Here is a 17,116-nt window from a genome sequence, read left to right on the forward strand (position 1 = left end):
GGCCGACGAAGGCCCATCGTATTGCCGACAAAGCTGCCAATGTTCGGCCAACATTGGGCCATATTTCAGCCAATCACATGCCATTTTTACGCCAATGTTTACAGCCCGACGAATATTGGCTACCGATGTAGGACGGACATTGGACCAATCCAAGGCCACATTGCAGCCAATTAAATGCCGTTATTACACCGATGTACCCTGCACGACGAATATTGGCTACTGATTGGCTTGCCATTAAGTAACCATTATTAGTAGGGAATTTTTCTTACCGGAAGATTAAACAATATGCCTCGATGACCCGCTCTTATAGCTTTGCAGCCCTGTATACTTGGGGCAACAGAAAATTGAATGCTGAGAACTGAAAGCAGTTACTCGATCTATTTCATCTTTTATGCCTCATTCCCTTTGCTAACACTAGAAGTGTAGTTTATTTACTTACCAATCCATCTTTTGCAATAGCGAGTGCTTTATTTGGTACTGGTATTTGGTGCAGCAAATCGAAAAAAGTCCTTAGGAAGTAAATTCTGAAAGCATATGTCCCCCACATGATAATCGAGAATATTCATACAGTTTAGAGCATTTTTTTGTAACTAAAACATGGTGATGGTGCTTCCGACTCAGCATAAGCTAGCTGAACAGTGCACCACCGACAGTCTTCAGACCATGTATTCTTTGTTTTTTTTATTTATTAGGTCCAACAAAAATATATACATTGAAAAAATTATATACACAACTAAAAAGGGCCCGCTCTACTGCAGGTCAGGTTGTGTTGGGGGCACAGTGGCAGTGGTGCTGTGAAGGCCCTGGCCGCTGTGGCTGGGCAGGAAGCCAGCTGCCGCGAGCAGCCGATAATCTCCACTCTGAGAGTGGGGATCATCGGGCTGCTCCACAACAAATGCTTCTCTGAAGCGCCGCTTCCTGCCCCCACAGTGGTCACCAGACCCTGGCAGCCACCTCTTAATAAAGTTGAGGGCCTCCGCCTGGTCGCACCCTGCTTTTTGGCAGATGACATCTGCATACAAGAACAGAAATACCATAGTACACATGAAGCACTGCAGTACAGAGAATACACAAGGGTACACACACATAAAACAATGAACAAGTCTAACCTGTCACTAATCCACAGAGCCTCAGGTTCACAAAGGCCCTTTTCCCTTTTCTGCCATGAAGGCTGTACAGCACTTGCACGTCATGTGCCAATACAGCCTTCATGGCATTCACACCAATTTCTCGGAGGCCATGTCCCCCAATCTGCACGAGGTGCTTGCGCTGTAAAAAAATGCAAGAAGCATAGATGGGGTAAACGCAACAGCATATCGAAATGTTTTCATGATAAAAATCTGCAAGAAGAGGAAACTGAAAACAACAACTTGAATTTTTGGGCATCACAACATTTCATTGTTTTTACGCTAACTTGAACTCACTTGACCTAAAATGGTTTCCACATCAGCCCTCTCACACTCAGTGTGAGAAGCTTTCAGAGTCTTTCTCTGATATGCATAGTTTTGCTGTTATGAAATCAAATACAACACTGTTATAACCCTTAATAAATATTGATTCTAGCTATGAAATAGTATAATTACTTTGTAGAGTGCTCAAATTCCAATACACTTTTCTTCGAGGTTACGATGTCATTGCCTGAATGTTGACCAGGAGTAGCTTCTACAGGTGAAAAACAATAAAATATGTGGACTTCAAAAAGAAGCTTGGACATGTTTTTAATCGATGCATTGTAAGCAGAGCGCAACAAGATAAATGAACATGATCAAGGCGTACTAAGAGGCAACCTTAGAGCGACAAAATCTTGGTCATAGATGAAACTGATAGAAATTTAAAGGTCGAACTAGATGGTCGCACCATTTGCTGTTTATATTCTTCTGTGATAGCCAACAAAGAGGCATGTCGCTATAGAAATCTCATCACAACAAAAAAGGTGCATTTTTCTTCACCCTGCAAAATGGGGTGCATGTTAGATTTTAAAAAAAGTAAGAAATCGGCTAACACAAGGCAGCGTGAACTGTAGCTCAAAGTAAAGAGAGCCGCAGCAGACACGAAATAGGGTGATAAATGAACAAAATTACTGCATGTCTGTTTTAAGCAGGCTATTGCTAGTCACCGCCCATCAAACACACGATGCCGCCTACATCGTCTGCTAGCTTAGGACAGTTCACTCGGACTTCACAGACTATAGTAAATACAGTCGAATCTCATTAATTCCTACACACTTAATTTGAACTGACGCTGTGGTCCTATCAAAGCTATACCGTGCTCCGAAAATGCTCTCAGCACCCGCCCAATCCTGCGGTGGCACTTCAGACACCTCATCACTGGGCTTGAAGAAAATTAAGAAAAGAAAAAAAAAGACTGCGGTGGAATGTTTGTTAAATGCCAATCTGCGACATTCCTGTGCCACGCTTCGGCTTTTTTCGTCCCTGCCACGTAGAGACCCTTCTCTTATCACCGCGCACGAAGAGAAAGAAGGAAAAAAAGCTGTCACAGAGAGTTGGCTCTCTCTCATGCCGTTCTGCAATGCGTCGGTGTCACGCTTTCCTGTTTTTCGTTCCTGCTATGTAGAGACCCTTCTCCTTCCAACACCGCGCATGAAGAGAGAAAAAAAAAAGCTGCCGCTGAGTGTTTCTCTCTCGAATGCCGATCTGCTTTTCTCCAGGTGGAGACGCTCCTCCTTTCTCATCATGTGCTGGCCACGCTCCGGCTGCAGCGCAGATCGTAACAGTGGAAACACAGTTGTGGTCTTCGAAGAGTGTCAGCACTGGACATTGCCGCGTGCAACTTCTTTTGCCAGGAGAATACTGAAGCCGAAGTACAAATGCTTTGCAAACTGCACGCAAAACTGGTTGACTCGTTGCAAGGCCAACGTGTACAAACATGTATTGATTACTTTAATTATTGACGGATGTCCTGTAATTTGTGAATAAAACTTCCCCATGCACATGCACCACTGCATGGTGAGCCCTCCGCTCATTTACCGTATTTACTCGATTCTACCGCGCCCTCGATTGTAACGCGCACCTGATTTCCACGACAAAAAAAAACTAAGACATCGATTGCAACGCGCACCCATTTTTCTCGTTGGCCCGCTTGATCACACCACTCGGGAAAACGACTCCTTTTGAGAGCGTCTTCCGTTTAAATATGAGGTACGGGGGAAGCTTGTCCTATCTGACGTGCAACGAGGCATTGCTGTCACTCTAGTTTTACCGTGGCCCGATGTCAGCACACGAACTTGCTTCGCCCCCTTCTCCTCGACGGTTGTGGTGCCAGGCATGTTGAAGTAAAGAGGCGTCTGATCGGCATTCCCGATTTGCCCAAGCAGGTAGCCGTTGTTGTGCCGCAAGTTTAGGAGGAACCTCTGAAGACTCTGAAGCTTTTCTTCGTACACCTCCGGCAACTTCTGGCATATGCCCGTTCGCCTTCGGAGGGAAAAGCCTTTCCTCTTCATAAAGTTAGTTAGCCAGCACCTGCTCGCTTTAAACTGGCTCTACATTAGCCCTTTTTCTAAGGCTAACTGCATAGCCTGCACTTGGAGCAGTTCTGTCGTCACGGGCCGCTGTGCAGCTCACTGCTTAATCACATGCTCGCCGAGGAGCTCTTCAATTTGTGGAAACTGACCCTGCTGTGGTCCACTGAAGCTTTTGCGTGAATCTTTGCTGTCCACAATATCCTGCTTTTGATTCCGCCACTCCCGCACGCACGTTTCGGGAACTCCGAACGACCGCGATGCGGCCCAATTTCTGTCCGTTTCGGCCCACGCGATGACTTTTCTTTTAAAAGCAGCATTGTGGTACACCCGTCGAGTTTTTGGAGTCGGCCCTACCATGCCGTCGATGCTAATGTACTACAAGATGACCAACTCTTCAGCACACGTACGAAGTGCCGCACATAGAAAACACATAGGCGGAAATGGCCGACGCGCCATGCCGATGCACGTAGGGGGCGGCCATTTCGGAAGTGCCGATGGCAATAGAATGACCATATTCATTTTTTTTACTCGATTCTAACGCGCATGCGATTTATGAACTCGCTTAACCGGAAAAAAGGTGCGCGTTAGATTCAAGCAATTACGGTAACTTTCATTATTTTGAACTTCTTTTAATTTGAACAAATTTTCTGGCCTCTTTGAGTAAGAATTATTCATATTCGACTGTAGTACAGTGGCTCATGAGATTACCTGACTAGTTTGTTTCCCGAAACACAGTATCCTAAAGCAGTACTAAATTTCTGCATGTTACGTAGGCATATTAAAAATCAAGGAATACAGACCAAAGCCGCAGCCACAGCTTCACTCTGCTGCCTCCACTTCTCCAATTGTACCAGCAGGCAGCTGGGGAAGGTCAGCAGGGGGCTGTGCTGGCTAGGCGTGCTGAGGCACGGACAAGAGCCGTACCTCGTGCTTAAGCTGTCACACCTCCTTCAGAACCTCTCTTTGTTGCTGCCGGATGCCAAGTTAGACCCGCAGGATCCGTAGCAACAGAGCTGAAACATACAAGAGTACATACCATATTTACTCGCACAATTTGCATCCTCACATAATTGGCTCACCAGTATAACTAGCCAGCCGGCTTTACTACAAGAAACTCTTTGCGCGCATACTTTGCCCTCCCCAACCAGCCCGAGCCACCCTGCCAGCACACACATAGACACATTTGACTTCATGATGCTCTGGTCAGGCACATCTCTTGTCGAGCAGGCGAGTGCAGTCTTACGCAAAGTCGGCTGAGTGCAAGGTCCCTTCTTCCATGAACTTTTATGCTTTTCCTAGAATATCGAACTTGAAAACCGAAACCTGTTTATGTGTAGTCTGAAATGCCTACTATATAGGTTTGCCTCCTATCTTCCCACCTCTTCGACGGCAAGAATGTATTCCCGAGACACAGCACAGATGTTGGACACATGCAAGGACCCATCACATCAACAAGATGAGGCAGGTTTTCGCACTCATTTTCTTTTTTTTCGGTTTCGCCATTTGTCCATTGCGTTTTTACTGTTCCTTTGTGATAGGCTACAATAATTATATATGTGGTAGATTGCTGTTATAAAGCTTACCGAAGAAAACTGAAACCGTGCCACCGCCAAGCACATCAGCGTGGAGTTCTTCGACATGCAATACTCAGTATGGGAGCCAGCAGAAGAGTGCGTTGAATAAGACTTAGCATAGAAGCTTGGGTGTGTTGGTTAGATATCGGAGGGAACACAACGCAATAGAAGACTGCAACAAGGAATGGGGACACACACACATGAAGGGCGACACACACAGCACTGTGTTGGCATCGCGCTTCCTTGTCTGCATCTTACCGTAATTACTCGAATCTAACGCGCACCTTTTTTTCGGTTAAGCGAATTCATATATCGCATGCGCGTTAGAATCGAGTACGAACAAAAAAACTACGGTCAACCGGATCGACAAAAAAAAGGACACATAATACGCGAGTATATACCGCATTTGACTCTGTAGCTTTGATAACCAGGCAGATACACAAATTTATCCAAAACTCCATTGATTCTGTTGCAAAATTATTCAACAAAAAATTGCGATTTTATCAATGTTACTATACCATTGTGGCACTTTACCATTGCAGCTTTCCAGAAGGCACACATAGTGCACCGTTAGTTCACCACTCACAGTTAATTGTATGCAGTAGGTTGCTCACAGCGACTGACAGCATGCAATGGTGAACATCTTGCATGCTTGTACCGCTGTTTCAGCATGCTGGCTTCCCTATACGCCTATCAATTGATGTTGACAATATTGGGAAGATCAAGAAAGACTACACAGTGCCCTCTGGCCACCCTATACCCCAAACCTCCAGCCAACAAACAAACAAAAGAAACAGAAGCATGCAGATGAATATTATTTCTAATGCAGCTGGAATGAAGTGTAGTTTTCACCGATTCTGTGTGTTAAGTCAATATGGAGTGAGTTAACTCCATAATGTAGCTTTTCTCGTAACAGTGTTCACTCTGTTGTAACACAAGGAGTGACTTCATAGCATCTAGAAGGAAAAATAGAATCTTCCGTATTTGATTGAAATGTGAGGCTCCACCTTAAAACAACAATAATCTGGAAAAAGAACTCATTACATTCGAAAAAAAATGGTAGCACAGTTGATCTCTTTTACAAGAGACACTGATGTAACAGACAAACGGGGATAAGAGGCACCAGTGCGCCTACAGTAAAATACAGGTTGATAAAAAAATGCATGTGTAGTACCCTGCTGATAAGAGATGCCTCATCTAATAGAGAAGAATCGCTTCCCGGTGCGTTTCTCGGCACATCGCTCTCAAGTGTAATACCAACTTCACTGGCTGTCTTGCAACTACAGCAGGAACATTAAGTTTTTATGCACAGCAGCAGTATACAACTGGTCATGCTTTGGTACAGTTAAGTTTATCATGTCACCACCAATAAAAATACTTTATTTTCAACTTGCCTGCAAAGATGTCACCGTGCAAATAATAAATGGCTCAAAATGAATTTTCCCAGCTTTTATTCTACTCAAATACCTAAGGGCGGCCTTTCAAGAATAGGAACAGACATTAACATACTTCTCTAAAATACCAGAGCATTGTACTCGGAGCTGCATTGCCAATATATAAAGAACGCCACATAGATTCTCTCTTTGTTTTTTGTCATGGCTACAACTGTTTAGGCCATCAGAGGTGCCGCCGACGGTGTAACGAAACCACAAAGAAAGGAAATTAAAACACGAGAAATTCCCTTGGCCCGCATCCTATGCAAACCTGCAAACACTACAGACTAAAGATAACCATTGCAGGATTTCTTGCATAGGGCACTAAGTCTAGTGATTCCACATTTTTCCTTTAGATGCGAAGCAGCCTGTGTAACCTGTCCATCCGTGTCTCCATGCTAAAGCGCCCCACTGCGTTGCCCAGCCGCAGTTGCTGGAACGATGCCAAGTAGGTCAAGCCACAGCTGCACATTGACATCACTCTCTCCCTCACCCGCAGCAGCTCCCAACGAACCCAGGTGGTGTTGGTTCTCCACCCGCTCGCAACAGACTTTTCTATCGCTTCACCCTCTCCACCACCCGCAATGCTCAACCGCCCGCCCGTCGAGTGGAAACACTCCTTCGGCTCCTTTATCTGCGATGAAACTCCAACCCGCCTCCCGTGTCTTTGCGTTTTAAAGAAACGTTTACTCGAGCAAAGGTTACACAGTTTCACTTCAACCTGTTCTTTCAGCGCCCGCCTTGACGCCTGTTTCAGCCAAGTCAACATTGGGTATACCACTGCTGCTTCCCATCCCATCATGATTCTCTTCGGGGAGATGGTCAATAATTTTTTTTTCTGTGGTGCTGCATCGCCTACAGCACTTCTGAATGCCATAACAGTGTTGAAGTCCGGACGATAAACAAAGAGAGAAAATTCCCAGCAGGTTGCGCTAATACGGACTGTGCAGGCTGACATTTGGCCCATCATGCATCAGGCACTTCGTAGATGCGCCTGTGCAGCCGGGAGCCCTGCAGTCAAGCATGCTGAGCAAGACTGTTGACCGCTGTACAATGACACATTGCCACAAATTTTCAAAACTTCATTTCACAGACTTCTGCACAAGCTTCTTACACTCTTGCATGATTTTCGCACAAGCTTCTTCTCTCATTCTTGCGTGATTTTCGTCAGAACATATAAGTGTTGGAAGTTGTATGTCCCCAAAAACTTGCACAATACAAATAGCATACATTAAAGTCCATCACTTAATACGTGCATAGTGTAACAATGAAAGCAAACTCACGCATGGTTTTCTCCGAGCCTTCCCCCTGCGATGCCATTTTCAACTGTTGCCCAAAAGCAGCACCACTTCTCAGCGTGCTACTTTTTTTCTACATCATAAACAGCACGGAATGCAGCGAGGATGAAAACAACATATGCAATCAAATTTTGAACACTATTTATGGTGCGCATGAAAAATTAGGCCTTCGTACAACGACGAATTCATAATTTGCCTTCACGGACCTTCTGTTAGGCTGCACCACATACAAATCCTTCCTGGCTTTCAAAAGAGATTTGAAAAAATAATAACCGTGTTTACTCTCGTCATGAACGCACTCACTAAGTCAGCGCCATTTCAGTCGCCAAAATTTCGATTTTTTTTCCACATATTAAACACACACCCTACGTTCATCCGCTGCAGTCCCACGTGCCCCCCCCCCCCCCATCCCGCCTCCAGTTCATTGTGGTCTTCATTGCCTAAAAAGAATGTTTATGCATGTACACCTATTTTAAACGACAGTTAGATATGAAACAGATAAGTGGACCTTTTAAGGTCGCATGAAGTGGCAAAAGAAGCTTATACCGTACCTTTAAAAATAAAATACTGTAGTAATGGAAGCCCCATTTTTTTCCTTGGATTCAATGAGCACTACCACATTTTGGGGCAATAAGAATTGGAAGCTACTATATGACCACAGGTTCCAAATAGGCTGGAAATTTAGGCACTGTATTATTCATAAACATTGTTTTTGGTTTACACTTCGGCTTGCCAATTAGATCCGAATGGTTCCTTCAGGTTAACCTCCTAGCTAGCTCAATTATCAAAGTGGTCATCATCTCTTCCAAACTTGTTTCACCTTCTTTAACAGGCATGATAAGCAGGCACCAGCTTACAATTTTATGTAAGCAAAGAATGAATGTAAGCAATTACCTAATTGCTCCGTTGTGTCTGCCGCTAGGCCGTACTGTGCACCAGTGGCACGGCGCTGAGCTTTCTCAAGAGTGTCTGCGAATGAAAGATTTTTTAGAGCAAATCATAATAAAGGCAACATAGGGTCACGCAACTAGTTAAAGATTGCCCGTCTAATTCTCAGAAAAACAAACGTCTCTAGAAATAAATTTGCAACCCTAGAAAATATTGAAAACAAACTCGCACAGCTATGATCAGAAACTGAAGAATGACACCAAAACAACCGTTTTAAAGCAAAGAAACTTGAGCTGTTTGCAGAACTTTTTATGGAGGTTTTAAAGATATAATTAGTTTTTTCGCAAGCTGCATACTTTCAGTCCCGCAACGTGACAAAGCAAAAACCTCTAGCCTTCCCCCCTCCTCTTTCCACTACAAACTGATAGTTCACAATATTTTAAATAAAGTATAGAATGCAGAAAGCCAATTAGAAAGTGTATACAAAATCTGTAATAGTCGTGAAAAATTACAACATAGAAAGTCTCTGTTTATTCTACCCTAGTAAAAGTTTATATAGAACTAATTTTTTTACTATATAAAAATACTGAAATTGAAACAATATAACCGCATTTCTCGTACTTTGGAACAGATTGGGTGAACTGTATGCAGATCCAAGCACCAGAAGTACCCGAGAAAAGAGGGGCACATTGCAAAAAATGGCAACATTTATTTTGTGAAAAACGAGTCGGTTAAAACTGATTGTTTATTTATTAAATATGCAATTAAATGGAATAAAATTTTCACACAAAAAACTAATATTTCTTGTAGTGGCAACTGCCACTAAAATGCGCCAGCACCATAAGTTTATGCCTCAAAGCTCTTTCGAGCAGACTCCTCACACACTTCGCTCGCAAACAAAGCCATGAAACGCTTCCCAAACACTATCTGGCAGAGCCTTGTGCACTGCAAGCTATGCAGAATTTCAACAGGACTTTGAAATCTAAACAAAATCCAGTGTCGAGGGACACAACAATACCGATACCTTTGTGGCCGCGTTTGTGTCACATACCGTCATACATAACGGCAATGTGATCCCCACCAATGTCTCTCACTGTGAGCCCTTTCGACCTCGCAAGACTGCCACAGACGACGTACATTGCCAAATCACGGGCTTTCCAGCTGGTGGCTGTAAATGACTCATGATGCATTGGCCAAAGTTCAAGCCAAAAATTGCCGCAAATCGGACCAACTGCTCATAGCCCATTCCTACAGGGTGCGCTGCCACAACAGCTTTCCCACTGGCAGCACAGCTATCGCTTGAGCTACACCTTTCCGGGTCGATAACAGAGATAAACACACAAGAAAAGCTTTCAACTGTGCTGCTTGACGAGACATGAACCGCGCAAGTAGGCTCTACATTACACACAGTGGTTATCCCCGATCCATAGCACACAATATAAAAGCCAGTCGCGGCATTAAAGAAAACTGGGTAAAAGCATGCTTCTGTTTATTTCTTGCACTGAAGCAGTGAAGAAAACAGTAGTTATTTGAAGAGTGAGGGTTGGCTCTTTGCCTCATGCGATCGACAATGGCGAGCAGTGGCGCATTATCAGGGGTAAGGTGCTCAAAGACTGCACACTAACAACTTTTTAACAACTAACTTGTGCTTTTTAGACACAATTTTAAAGCATTTTTGGTTGAGTATCGACATATGTATCTTCTTTCGGTACAGTAAAGGTTCTATTCTTAACAGGTGAGAACAAAAACTGTAAATTTTTTAGAAAACTCTTGTTTTGTGACCCACATCTCTCCTTAACAGTTCTAGATGTTTCTACATGCTTTAAAAGTTATCAGTCGTACATATTGTTAGCAGTCAGTTTCATGACCCATGGAAGTGTCATGTTGCAGTACATATCTTAATATGTGTTTATATACTATCAATGAAAAAGTGGCCTGTTTAGAAACACCAACAATTTGTACAAATTCACTAAGCTGGTACTCATTGTAGCGGTGTTCATTGTAGCGGGGTTCAACTGTAGACGGCATGCTGGGCCAGTTGGTTGCAATCACTTTTTAACTTAAATTACAGCAAAGCTCAAGATGAGGACAACAGGAAGAAAAGCGACAACACAGTGCCGTGCTGTCAATTCACTCCCTGTTGCTTTCGTTTTGTGTTGCACTGCAACCAAGGTAAGGATAGATCATAGTATTGCAAAGCGGGCGGCAAACCTAGCAAGTGGTGACAAGTTAAAGCTAAGGCATAGTTTGTCCGTGCAAGGCAACTATTCGGAAGTTGCCACAGCAGATTATCACAATGTGCTTTCACTCTCCAATAAACACCCAGAGCAGCACATTTTCAGCAGCAACTTAACCCCCAAAATATCAGCACAACTAAAAGCGTCACGAGCACAATTCTTAAGAACTCCATGGACCGAGCACCTGCCTTTCGTTTTACTAGGTCTTCACACAGCGTTGAAAGAAAACACGCAGCGCTCGTCTGCAGAGCTAGTTTTTGGCACTGCAGTTTGAGTACCTTGCGAATTCTTTACTTCAGATTTGAAGTAAAGTACAATTGAGGTACACTGCTATGCCGATTGCCTGCGAAACACTATGGCTACTGCCGCAGTACCGCCACTTCGTCATGATTCCAAGACAGCTTATACCAGCCGCATCTTCATCCACTATGTTGTTACTCACGCTCCATTACAAGCACTTTACAACGACCCTTTTAAAGTCCTCAAGTGCGATTTGAAGTACTTTATACTTTTAGTTAACGAACACAATTAGACAATTCTTATAGACTGTTTGAAGCTAGCTCATGTGGACATGTCAAAAAGATAGACTGCTTGATGGCAACATCTTGCTTGCTATAATAGGTGGCCATTTAGTGGACCATGTGCATGGTGTCAACGAAAAAGATCAAGAGTCTCAGAAGCTCCGACTTCATGCCAGTGACATCAGTTCAGTCACCCAAATAATTTGTTTGTTTTGAGCCTTCTGTTCCCACATGGCTATTGCTATGCCGAACGTCGGTGCCACAAGGTGTCTAAATTAATTTTTAACTAATTCATATATATTCTGAAGAATTCAAGTCCACCATTATTTCAAAGCGTGGATTCATCATCACGAAAATTTTCATAGAGTAAGTTGCATGCGCCAGAATGAGAAGGCTGTGCATTACACAGGCGCATGATGCATGCCAGTCTTCAGGGATATGTACGACTAATTGGCAGTGTTGGTTCCCGTTCTTCAGCTGGCGTCGGCTAGAGCCTCAAAGAAAGTAAAAGTGTTAGGTGACTATGTACCTAGTGAAAGATCCATGAACAGTGGTTGTCACTGTGCCGAACTTGCAGTCTCTTTTCATAGGTGCCTACCATAGCAGGTTTATATTATGCTTTCTATGCCCTCCCGAAACAAGAGGGGCAAAGGAAAGGGCAAATAGAAAAATGAGGTGAGAAAAGAATTAAGGCAGCTTAGCCTTGCTGCTGCTAAGCCTGAAGGAAGTGTGGAGCCTTTTTTGTTTCTCTTTGGTTTTTTTCCTCCTCTCCTTTTTCCTCACTTTTTTCTGTATTTATCTTTGTGTTTCTATTTCTTTTACTATGTATCCTTTTTTTCTTTTCTTATTATTTTTGCCGGCTTCCTCTCGTAATTTTCACGCATGGTTTGCATTGTCATGTTTGTGGAGCGATAAGAGAGAAGTGTACGCTTAAGGGCTCATTTTTTTGTTAGACAGAATATTAATGCTGCACCTAGCCATAGTAGTAATGTCCCACCTTAATATCACTGTTGAAACACTCAGAGAAAGAGGAAGAAGACTTCTTTTAAGTGTGAGCATGCGCTCAATATGCTGTATGTAGATATGGAGGTGTCAGGCCAAGCAACAGTGACATCATACAACAGCATTACCACCTGAAGTGCCCTGCAATAAAAAAAATGGGAAGAGATACTGAGATAAAGTGGCATGCCTAATTTGGTGTGTGAAGAGAAAACACAACAATAAAACAAAGAAAACTAAGGGACAAGGAAGGTGGCACATGTTAAAGTGCCCGAATTTCGGGTTTTTCTTAAGTGAAAAGTTTTTCTTTTTTTAATATTTAGTCTGATGTGCCCAAGGTAAACACAAAAAACTCAGAAACTTCACTTACTGCAACAAGCCACAAGACAAACTGGGTACTTTTGCCAGGCTGCAGTTGGGTCCACCCGGTCTCGAACCAATTCTTCGACCCAAACACCCCTCCTCTTTGGAGGCCAGTGGCACTGGGCCCGGTCTTCCGTTAGCCACGAGAGTGGCACAACGGCCACTTTATCTTGTTCTTCGGGAAACGTCACGACAGCAAAAAGCTTTGGCATGCTGTAATCAAAGTGGTGAAGTTTGTAGCCAAGATACCACGTCAATTTTGTTCATTCACTGATAACGAACTACATGTCAAGTCCAGAGCAGCTCTAATAAAGAAGACGCCTCAAACTTCAAGAAAAAATTCAATGTTTATGAATAATGAGAAGAGGTACCAAGTGCCTTACATCTTATGTTGTAACCACAGATGGCAACATACACTGAAAAATGGTAGCTTATAATTTACATGAATGAAAAAGAGAAATTATAGTGTATAGAGTGCTAAAAATGAAAAAAACTGACATCTTTCACATTATGCTACAAAGGTTTTTAATTGCTCTCTGCAATATGCCTAATGTAAATAAGGATGTATTGGTATATTTAATGATATTCGATAAAACTGCACACTGATGAAATGTGACAGCACTGTCTGTACAAAATAGCATAGATTTTTCCTGAACACACTGCAGCTGACAGCTTGTTCGACCTTGTCTAGTGTGCCATACAAAGTACTGCCACATGAAACAGTGATCTATTCTGTGCCTAATAGCCACATTGACAATGTGGAACAGCACAATAATTGGTAGTCTTAGATGTACAATGAATACGTGGAAGCTATGCAAAATGATTTAATTGGTGCCACAGGTGCTCTGCTATGTAGATGCACCATTAAACTAATATTTTTGATCAACTGTGCATTTCTGAACTTTACCTTACAAGTACGTGAAACTGGCATGCTTCTTGATCTACGATGCACATGTGGCTTGTCTCACTTTGAAGAAAAAGTTAACATACAATGGTGTAAATGCTTAGAATTTGAAATATTGAGGCAGCAGCACACCGGAGATGATCACATGGTAACGAGTGCTGCCTTATCACTGGCAAGTTGTCACTTATATGTACAAATAAATTTTGTGAGCTAAAAAAGTACAAAAGCACAGCGAGACAATGATGTGGTTCAACCGGTGGATTCGCTTCATTTATCACGCCATATGATGAAACTTCCTTCGGTAAAACTGCCCAGATAAGAAAAAAGGTTTGCTGTCCAATACAGCAACTACACAAAGTGTGCACGTGCATCTCGCAGTGCCTTTTCGTCACTTCCCAAATGCGCCACCCACATGCCCGGGCACCAGCCGAATCTATCACCTACAACTGCCATGTTGTCTTCTCGTGCTTGCACCCGTTTAGTTTTGCCTCACGATGCAAGTTCGAGAAATTATGAGCTGCTAGTGAGGCAAGTTGATTTAGTAGTCCACGCAGAGGGAGCAGAGCTTAGGGCGTTTCTTCGCTGAAAGTTATTACCTAAAATTGAGAACGCACATTGCAATTTTCCTAAAAGTACCAGCGTATTTGGCTGGTGCAGATTAACAAAAGCTACTTGAAGAAACTTTGCAATACTTGCATCTTCAGGTGCAACTTCATTACAAGTAAGTGCCACAGCCAAGTATTTACCTGCAAACAGATATAGCTTACCAAGATACTGTACATACAAACTTGTCCGCAGTTAAAATCATGATGGCGAGGAAGGCGGTTAAAATTGTGATGGCGATCGCGGAGATTTGGTATTGCATTGAAACAAACTGTAAAGAATGGGAAACAATATTAGTTCACTTTGAAGTATAGCCGATCGGTTCAAGTTGGGCGTCAGGATTTTTTTTTAATTAGTCAATTAATTCTATACACGGTCTCTATCATGTTCAGTGACTCCACTGTACATTAGCGTACAACAAAAGCAAAATACAAAGTGAAAAGGGTGTTAAAGCATACGCGAAAAATAAAGTGATGACTGGCATTACTGCGGCACACCACGCAAAGTCGCTATCTGCCTTGTATAACATTTTCCTCGACTATTTCCACAAATTGCAATCACAGAGGCTCAAGCTCAACATCAGCACTGTTTAAAACACTTGGGGGGGGGGGGCATTGCTACTTTGGTGGCGTGGGCCGCGACAATATATTCATAATATTATATCTCTTGTAAACTTGCCTAGCTCTGCACGACTAGTTTTCGATGGGAGCTGCTGCGCTTCGCACATCCACTCTTAAAATTGCGGCTCGAGAGATTTTGAGCTTTCACTTGTTTTTGGGCCAGGCAATTTGTAGTGAAAGCAAGATAATAGGCCCTCATAGGTTGTGGCGGGCAGCCGGTGTACGCCGTGGCTGATGTATGTGTCGCACATCTTGATTATCTGGTCTTGTATAGAGTGAACGAGCAAGGCCTTCCTGATCCAATGAACTAGTTAAAGTAAGACAACAAAAAACCACAATGCTTCCACATCGTTCACAGCAACAGATGACGAGCCCCAAACAAACCGCACTGCAGCACGTGAACTGCCGTAGGTACCCAGAGAGTTACCCGGGCATGGCGGGAGAGGGCGACAACGGCAGAAGTGACATCACAAGAACACTATGTATAAAGGGGACATTTAAAGACTTTCTTCCCATTTTTAAATTTCATGCACTCTTCTGTCACAATTTATTGCTCAGAATAGTTGTATTTTGAAAAGGGCACTAATTCATAAGCCCAATGGTTCAAGGATGGGTGCATTTAGAGGGCCCATTCTACGTTTTACTTATGCCCTTCAAGAACTTGCTTACAGGGCCAAAGTCCTGTTTCAGAAGGAACACGCTAGTGCATGGCCAGCAGTCCGTCAAGCACTAGTGCTGGTGAGATTCGGAGATGCAGCGCATGCGCATCCTCATCTACTACTTCTCTGCTCATGCTCTCGGGGCTTACTTGCCAGGCACGGTTCTTCGCACTTTTCATTTTCACACTGTAAATCAACTGATACCAACTCTGCCTTCCATTATTTAATAAACCAATATTTCATGGTCACGAGGACGAGCTTAAAATGTTTTCTACATCAGACCTGAACAGCATTTTGAGTCATCGAAACTTGCCAGATGCAGCGAGCATTACGCGAAAAATATGATGTGCTCTACGGTGACAACTTGCAAAACACTGCAGCAACGATTAAAATCATGCATTTTTTGTGCTCACAGGAAATCCCTGAAGCAGGAGGCACTGGGCTAGATAAATTGCGCAGCTAAAATACGGATGCGCTTTCAAATGCTGTCATGCGTACAGGCGGAGAAATGGCAGACAAAACTGGGCGCACCCCGATTCTATGCGCATGCGTCCCATTCACAAGCCTCGCTGCCAGTTAGCATCACATGGCTCACTGTCCATGACACGGAGGAAGGAAAAGGTAAGGAGAGGCCCTGACGTCACTCGTTGTGAAGCCGCGATGAAGCCGGAAGTCGGCCATATTGAGCAGGCCAATTCTCCTCTCTTGTTTACATATGAATGCGAAGCAGAAGGCGCGACTCCCTCTCCAGCTCGGAAAGCACGTGGGCTGCGCAGCGCGTGTGTCGTGACGATCCGAAACTAATGGAACTGGGCTCATCACTCAGAGCCAGCGGGAGACCTTCAGCGAAATCGCTTCGTCCGAGTAATAACAAAGAGTAACAGCTCGCCGACAACGAAGCAACTACGAGAGAACGCGCGCTAGATGCACTGACAACGGCGAGTGCTTTCACGTCATTAATTCAGCAACTGTACAGACAACACGATCGGTCGTGCGCCTTCTACGGTTGCATTCTGCCACGCGACTGACGCAGAGTCCTGCCACTGTGTCCGTGTTCCGCGTGAAACTCACCTGCGTCAGCATTCTGCGACCGTGGTGACTTTGAGCACGGTGCTAGTGACAGTTGAACGTGGTTGCTGTTACGTTGAGATTACATGCAATGCTGGTGGAGAGTGTACCAAGCGGAACAGAAAAGGTGTTTTAATACGCACATGCAAGTTGTTACTGTACACACACAACACGAAACTACGTATGTGCACATGGTCCTCACGGCGTCTTGCTGGGCTCAACAGCGTCGTCCGTTGTCACAAGCAGGAGCACTGCTCAACCGTCACTGACCTGCAAGGCGTTCGTCATCATTCAGCTTCGTCTTGGTGTCCAACGCCATTTTGATGAACACTAACTGCTTCATCCGCGTCATCCGCCGCACGACACATGGATATGCACTTGTTCTACGCACTGTTGAAACCCCGTGATGGACAAAGAGATTTGTAAACGTTGCTAAGAGTAATGTAACAGCCAGACGAACACTGCGTA

The 17,116-nt window shown here is 43.8% G+C and overlaps 1 protein-coding gene across 1 annotated transcript; it reads right to left on the reverse strand.

Moving 5' to 3' along the window:
* Positions 1 to 741: 741 nt before the first annotated feature.
* Positions 742 to 1,400, reverse strand: LOC142764794 (uncharacterized). The gene is made up of 2 exons (XM_075865323.1): positions 1,110 to 1,400; positions 742 to 1,012 (listed from the first exon to the last, which is right to left on the reverse strand). The coding sequence occupies exons 1-2, from the start codon at positions 1,384 to 1,386 to the stop codon at positions 750 to 752; spliced, it is 540 nt and encodes a 179-aa protein (XP_075721438.1). The 5' UTR covers positions 1,387 to 1,400; the 3' UTR covers positions 742 to 749.
* Positions 1,401 to 17,116: the final 15,716 nt, after the last annotated feature.

The sequence above is a fragment of the Rhipicephalus microplus genome, chromosome 6 (genome assembly GCF_043290135.1).
Source record: "Rhipicephalus microplus isolate Deutch F79 chromosome 6, USDA_Rmic, whole genome shotgun sequence".
NCBI lineage: Eukaryota > Metazoa > Arthropoda > Arachnida > Ixodida > Ixodidae > Rhipicephalus > Rhipicephalus microplus.

Bases quoted from the DNA above. Each gene is read 5' to 3' on its own strand.
- LOC142764794 (XM_075865323.1), bottom strand. From the start codon at position 1,386: ATGCCCAAAAATTCAAGTTGTTGTTTTCAGTTTCCTCTTCTTGCAGAT. The intron at 1,013-1,109 runs GTTAGACTTGTT...TCTTGTATGCAG, and splicing joins GCTCTGTGGATTAGTGACAG to ATGTCATCTGCCAAAAAGCA.